The following is a 7,739-nucleotide window of genomic DNA, read 5'->3' as shown; positions in this document are numbered from 1 at the left end:
AACATGTCGCTGTGTACATGGATTCTTGCCAAATATTTTTGGTTAGAAACTTTACGTTTTTGCTATCTAAATTTTTTGTTTTTGTTTCGGATTTTTAGCTTAAATCGTGTGTTCAGAACGTAGTTTTTGCATGTGCGAAAACCGTGTTTTTGGAGACATTTTAGGCTTAAAGTTCGAAATGTAGACAAAAAATTTAGATAGTAATATGGCAACGTAAAGTTTCTCTCCAAAAATATTTGGCGACTTGAGGGCGCATATCAGAGTAGTTCCGAATCCAACTAGTTTTTAAACTAACTTTTAACTAACTTTTTTCAGATCCTGATTTTTGACAACAAAACACAAATGAGAATGTTATGCACCAAAGATGTAATTTATTATGAAAACTAACATATTCTTCTCTGTTTACTATTATATAATTCGGAACTTAATTCCAATTTAATTTTTCGAATGTTTCAGGTGATACATAAAAAATATTAAGCAGAAAATTATTCGTTAAGTATAGACGAATTCATAAAAAATGTTTCTACAACTGAAATTGATCAGAAAACCAGAAATCACGACACATGTAGAATATATAAACATAAATTATAGAATAATTGATTAAGTTATTTACAATTTTAATTCAAATAAGTAACTTACTCTTAGCTCAGGCGGCAATCTAGTAAAATGTAAGAGTCCTTCGAACAAAAGCTGTTAATTCAGAACAGAATACTACTGTTTATCTCCCCTAAATAACTTTATAAACTGCTTAACAGATAATGCAAACGTATCCAGTATGCTTCGGAACATTCTTCTTTGAATTGAATTACGATGATGTATTCAATTTAAAAGATACATTGCTAAACATTCATCCGACGCCATTACTTTTCGATCGCAAGATTTTTAAACGGTTGCATATAAGCAGCCGAAAACCAGACGATCGCTACGCCGCACGAAATGGTTTCGATCGGTACTCGAGGATTGCAAATTGTCTCTCCGCACGAAAAACCCGTCATATGTGACGTCACTCTCGTATCGAGATCTCGTCGCACGCAAGGAGGATACGGCCCCTGGTCTATCATAATAAGCTGTAAGTCTACCATAATAAGGGGAGACCCTTTTTGGCGTTGGATCTCAGAACAATATCCAATAATTTTACTCTTATGTCGTGGAAACAGATATTCAAATTTTAGATTGCGGTGTATTATTAATATGTTAACTACATCTGTGATAGGGGCTACTAAACTCAGGACAGCCGATAGAAATTCTTACTATATAAATAATTAAAAAAAAAAAGGTGTATGTTCTGAGTTACCTAAATTTAAAGGTAATTCAGAGCATATGTAATGCGTACAATTCAGAATAGCGCATATATAGAAGAAAGCTGAAATTATAATCGAGATCAAATAGCTGGTGTTTATGTATTAAAAAAAGGTGGGATGGCTTAAAATTTCATGCTTTCCTTCTAATTAAAAATATTTCTATTAAGAAGAAATCAACAATTTCTGACTACTACGGATTAATTTTTTTTTAAGCTTTGAATATAACAAGACAGAATTCGTTTTTGCTACATTTGCGATCTTCGTAAACATCGCAAATTGTAGCTGAATTGTCATCTTGCGGTCAGTAGGAATATCACGCAAGCCACCGAAAACACAAAAGAATATTTTCACACTGGCAGGCCTTCAGTATAAGTTGGCCTTGATTTGTCTTTTGACTTTATTTCTTGTTGGCAACGGGCTTGAAAAAATATTTTAAAACTTGCGACTGTACTCTGTGATCAAGTTTTAACTAAAATGTTTAAATTTTACAATGTTAAAGAGCTTAAGCCTTCCCCACATAGTGTTAAAGCACGCTTACCGCTGGTATATAAAAAATATTTAGATTCTCTTAAGTTGCCTCCTGCTCCTGTGCATTATATACCTGAGCCAGAGAAATATGTTCTTGATCCCAAAACCAAGCAAAAGTAAAAACATTGTTATTACTTACCTATTTTATTACTATATTTTAGGTTTCTGTTGGCTAATTTCTTTTTTGGGGACACTTAGTAATTGCATCTGTGACGGAATGTTTTTTATTTATTGTGCTCATTCTTTGCTATTTTTCAATCCTAGTCTTTTGTGGGACAATTTCTCTCAAATTATAATTACTCTTCTATCTTTTTGATGTGATATTTTATGATATAAAATTTCCTAAATGACAGTCACTAGACTAGTGTTATAAGAATATCCCTGTTATTATACCGCAGAAACAAAATTTTGAATTATATGAGGTAATAATTGTTAATGGAAAAAAAAATTATTATTAACAAGTTTTTCTACGAAAATTTAATCCCTTAACTAATTTTTTCTATTATATATGCACACTGATTCTAAAAATTAAAGTTATACTTTGTAATCTAAATATTTTGCTTTAGTTAGGAAAGCCGTAGATTGTTTTAAATTTTAATGATTATGCAGAAGTTTCCAGATATTTGATTACTAATGTGTAATAATTTTCATACAATTAATCAAGAACTGTGACGATATATTTAGGTGCATTTTAATATAAAAGAAAATTGAAATTGCATTTCACTGAAATTTCCTCATCATTTTTATAACTCTCTTTATGTAAGTTAAATTCTTAAAAAGATTTGGAAGAGACTTCCATATTTGTAAAATATATTTCATTTTGGCTATTTTGGATGAGAATTTAAGGAATTTATATGAGATCTTAAAAATAAATTTCTGTTGATATAAGACAGTGCATTTTATGACTTTAAAGAAGGATATATTTTATCATATTGCTAATGCTATAACTGCCATTGTGATGTCCTGAAAAAAAAAGGGGGGGAAATGCAGGGTAGAAAAGGAGAAAAGATAACTGATTGAAAATAAAGGAAAAAGAGAAAGGAAAGTGCCTGGTTGGAATTAATTTTTTTTGAATGAACAGTAATACATAATATGAAAGGTTATGAAGCATGTTGACTATTTATAATATAAGATCAGTATGGTTAATTGCTCTAGTGCAGACATATGACTGGAATGGTTTAAAAGAAAGAAAAAAAAAAAAAAAAAAAAAACTTTGGTGGCTGATAGTAGGCATATGACTGTAAAGGGTTAATGTGCAGTCTCTCAGTACTGTAAGTAAATGTATATGCCCTCAGTAATCATTTAAAACTAGCTGTTATAAAAGAATAACTGTAAGGAAAGTCTTTAGCTAATAAAATAGAAGTAAACTTTAATAATTTGGGAAGACCTAGTTGTAAAAGATGTAGATTCTAAACACAGCTTCTGGTAAAATCCGAGAACTTAACAAAGTAGTAGAAGTCTACAAAGGCATAAAAAAAGGGAGTGTAATACTGATTGATTGTAAGATAAAAAGGCATTAGTTCCTTCAGAAGTCCGTAGCAAAGACTGGAGCAACTTTAGCGGGATCTCTGCCAAAATTCATGTTTCAATAGTAACCAGCGTTCGATGGTTGATGGGATAAAACGTAAGTAGCATTTCCAAAGTGTAGTTCCCAGTTAGACAGTTAAGGAAGAACTTGATTTAGAAATTTGCTAAATTAAGGTCTTTGGAATCTAATTCTTTCTCTCTTCCCTGCTGCTATGCCAACAAAAGAAAAGTAGTATAAGCAACATTACAAGGTCATGGCACTATCCCACTCCACAAATACATGTGGAGCTTCACTTACTATTTAGATCGGATAACAAGAATGTTAACCCCTCTCTACAACCATGCAAAGGCTGAAAGCATGTCATGGCTAATGTCAAGCGATGTTTTGTCTAGGACAGCGGTTCTCAACCTTTTGACATATGCATACCATCTAGTCGAAAACTGAAAAACTTTAGTATCACCACTACATTTTACAATGATTATTTTTTCCATTTCTTTATAGAAACATTAATATATATATATATATTGTCATTTGTACAACCTATTGGCTATTTGTATTAAATATGCACACATAAAAAAATATTAGATTAAAAATTAGTTACCATTTTAATTATCAAAATCTAAGTTATAATACTTTAATTCTAAAATTTAGTGTGAAATTTGAGCCTGTTAAGGAAAGATCAGTTACTTTCTATCCGTTCTTATTTCACTTTAAACTAGGATCCACTTAATTTTGTTCTGTATTTCTTTTTAAAATAAAACGTGGAAGAAAATTCTCGTTCACACAAGTATGTTCTGCAAAAAGGAAAAAAAAAATAGCTTAATGTGAAACGCCTTTAAAATCCTTTTCGGGGTTTAGCCAAAAGTTAACAAATGTGTTATTTTGTAAATCTTCTGTTAGAGTTCGATGAGAGGAAATTTCTGTCATGTTTTTTTTTCCTTCACGAGATTTTTGAATTTAATAGTTAAAAATACTTTGTTTCTTTTCGTACCACCTATTTTTCTCTTGCATATCACCAGTGGTATGCATGCCACTGGTTCAGAATCTCTGGACTAGGGTTTATACAAAAATAGACTTTTTTGAAAAACTGGTTTTCAAATTCAGTATTTCCAAAAAACTGGTTTTAACCATTTTTCGAATTTTTGTCAAAAGAAAGGGGTAGATTATTTTACTTAATTTATATAAAATAACAAAAATCGCGATCAAAGTCAAAATATAAAAAAAATTAAGGATTACATCTACATATTACTTACACAAAATAGGAAAACTCAAACAAAAATTTCAAATAACATTTATACAGTACAAAGTCTGCAATCCGGACGTACATTATCCAGAATAATTTAAAATCTGGACCTCAAAACCACCATTCAATGTTTTTCTTGTAGTTTTTTTTTGCATGCGTGTTTGATCCCCCCCCTCCATGCATAATAAAACATCTGGAGAGTCCCGATTCTTAATTTCACTTCGGCACTAAATAAAATACAGTCAAAAGTCGTTAATTCGGAATGATCTATAATCCGGACCTCAAAGCTAAAAACTTTCTGCGCGTGCGCCGCGTTGACACATGCGCATAGGCGTTTATGCATGCGCGTAAGACCTTTTACAACCGCGTGTATGAGTGTGCGCAAGCGCAGAATACATTTTCGCGTGCGCGTTTTATGTATAACGGACGATATAAGCTAAAATTATCTAATTATCGATTTCAGTTAATGTTGGGACCGGAATCGCCGAAGTCCCGATGAGTCCGGATTAACGACTTTTGACTGTACCTTCTTATTGAAGAAATAATCATTTTAGCATAAATTTGTACGATCAGCAATTGGACTCCGTTGCTGCGTATCTGCTTGGCACACATCTCAAACCGAAACATTCCACATAAATACATCGTTGATGTGATGCCAACCTGGCGAATCTTAATTTATTATATTTTCCTTTCAACACCGCATGTTTATCAAAACATGACAACTTGAGTAATGACGTATGTAGCGATGCCTAAACAATTTTTTTTATGTTAGTAATAAAGGAGTATGGTGACATTTCATATTGACATTACGCTTGGCGATGATTACAGATTTAAGTTAAATGCGCTAAAAAATGTTGACGAGGAAAAATTTACCAAAATTTTTTTTCCATATGCTAAAAATAGATTTTGCTGATGATACTCATAGATCGAAAGATTGCATTTAGGGCTATTTGAATCAAGAATAACTGATTTATTATTCACATAAACTCAGAACCAGTGCCAGGGCTCGTATGGCCGTACCCAGTCGCAGAATTTAGGACCCACAGAGATAGGCATGGAAGGTATCTAATGCTGGTCCTTAATAAGGCTTAAGAATATGTGGGAATTTATTTATTCAGAACTCTAATAAGCCTTAAGAATGTGCAAGAAATAGACATAACTATAATAAATAACTAACTGCAATACGAAGTCTGTAATCCGGACTAGTCGGGACTTTGGCGATTCCGGATTAGGGGTTTTTCCGGATTATAGATCATAGATTTAAATCTGGTAAGATGGCATGCAGAAATTATACAATTAAAAATATTAAACCGTAATTTATGAAATAGAGATCAATTATTATCTAAAGGGTTTCAAAATTTACAAAAAAAAAAAGCTTAATATTTATTTGTTTACTTTATTAAACATTTCTTTCAATGTGAGTTGTTTGCTTTGTTTTTTGTGCTAAACGCGCATGTGTAAACGCATTACGTGCGATCCAAAGAGCATTACAAAAAATCTAAAATTTACAAAAAAAAAAAAAGCTTAATATTTATTTGTTTACTTTATTAAACATTTTGGGTAGAGTAGACTTTAAGGTATCCCTTGTATTATAGCGAAGTTGTTGTTTCATTTATCGCCAACCTGTTGTTTTATTTATGGTAGCCTGAGTGGTTGAATGCTATGGAAACCCTATTGTGACGTAATCGGGTGCATGATTCTGGGAAATTTTGAATCATGGGATGTTTTGTAAGCGTTTTTGTGGTGTATGTTGGTTTGATTCTTTAGACAGTAGAATGGCCGAATGTAGTAAGATTAATTTGTAATTTGAAGTTTCTGTACGATTTGGAGTGAAAGGTGAAAAGAGCTTTAATTGACTGGTGTGTAAATGAAGATTTACTTAGTAGCCATTATAAGTGTCCTGTATGTAGGAAGGATATGCATCTAGTCGACCGTAAAAACCGTTTAGATGGATTTGAATGGGTTTGTAGGAAGAAAGGTTCAGATGTTCACTATGTAAAGTGTTCGATCAGAAAGAGTACCTGGTTTGAAAAAAGTCATTTGAGTATGATTGATATTTTGATTTTTATGTGGCTCTGAATGTACGAAGCAAATTCGAAAATCATGGTAAGTGGATATTTGCTTTTGGTAGTGCTTAAATGTATAACATGTTTTTCCTTTTTTATGTTATTTTATTGTTTGGTTTAAAATGTATTTTATTGAGATTATGTATTTTTGTTTACCTATATTGTAGAATTTGGTGCTCCTTTGACTTTTTAAGTGAAAATATATCGATGTGTACGTGGACAAAGTAAAGGGAGTGCGCAATTCTGAGATTTTTTTAAAGTGAAAATAGGTCGATGTGTACATGGATAAAGTTAAAAGAGTGTGCATAAAGTGAAAATAGGTTGACGTGTACATAGATAAAGTTAAAAGAGTGTGCATAAAGTGAAAATAGGTCGATGTGTACATGGATAAAGTCAAAGGACTGCACTATGCCATTTTTGTGCAATTCGGGGAATTTTTTTAAGTGAAAATAAGTCGATGTGTACATGGATACCAAGTTTGTGCAATTGTTTGTCTTGTTATTTTGCCTTTGTGTAGCGGGGATTTTTGGGGCAAAAATCGCAAGCCAAAAAAAACGAGTCAAAGAATTGCACAAAATCGGTATCCATGTATCGCCAAGCTTCACCTAGGGGTACCCTAAACTATACTTTTACCAAAATTTCTTTCAATGTAAATTGTTTAAGTTGTTTCGTCTTTTGTGCTAAATGCGCATGCGTAAACGCATTATGTGCATGTGTAAAGCATACAAAAAAAGCTTGAAGCTTTGAGGTCCGGATTATAGATCATTCCTGATGACGGACTTGTTAGCTTGTCTGATTGTCTCAGTGTGTGATGGAAGCAAGATAAAATTTAACGGAACAGCTTGTCGTTAGTTGTCAAGCTCATGATGCATAGCCAAATATGTATATTGAAGGGTAGCTAAATTTGATGATAATAGCCACTAATTTAAAGGTTTTCGGATATCGCAAAACAAAGGTAAAGTTTTCCAATTAACCCTGAGCCTGTCGAGTGATTTTCTGCGAATTCTTTTAAAACTGTTGCTAGTTTTGGACCCAACTTCCCGTAAAATGTTGCAAAAATAACCCTAAACCTC

The 7,739-nt window shown here is 32.4% G+C and overlaps 1 protein-coding gene across 2 annotated transcripts in view; it reads left to right on the top strand.

Moving 5' to 3' along the window:
• The first annotated feature begins 1,679 nt into the window (after nucleotides 1-1,679).
• The window catches only part of mRpL28 (mitochondrial ribosomal protein L28), a 99,819-nt gene continuing 93,759 nt past the window's right edge, over nucleotides 1,680-7,739 (top strand). The window contains exon 1 of one of the 2 annotated variants that reach the window (XM_085817006.1): nucleotides 1,680-1,945. In XM_085817006.1, the coding sequence (XP_085673132.1) occupies nucleotides 1,776-1,945 (170 nt within the window). In that variant the 5' untranslated portion in view covers nucleotides 1,680-1,775. The remainder of the gene's footprint in view (nucleotides 1,946-7,739) is intronic. The other variant, XM_085817007.1, reaches the window with a different exon arrangement.

The sequence above is a fragment of the Stegodyphus dumicola genome, chromosome 5 (assembly GCF_044657685.1).
Source record: "Stegodyphus dumicola isolate Sdum_Otavi_A_Nest chromosome 5, ASM4465768v1".
Lineage (NCBI taxonomy): Eukaryota > Metazoa > Arthropoda > Arachnida > Araneae > Eresidae > Stegodyphus > Stegodyphus dumicola.
Note: the sequence above shows the minus strand (reverse complement) of the source record. Positions and strands in the feature narration are given on the sequence as shown.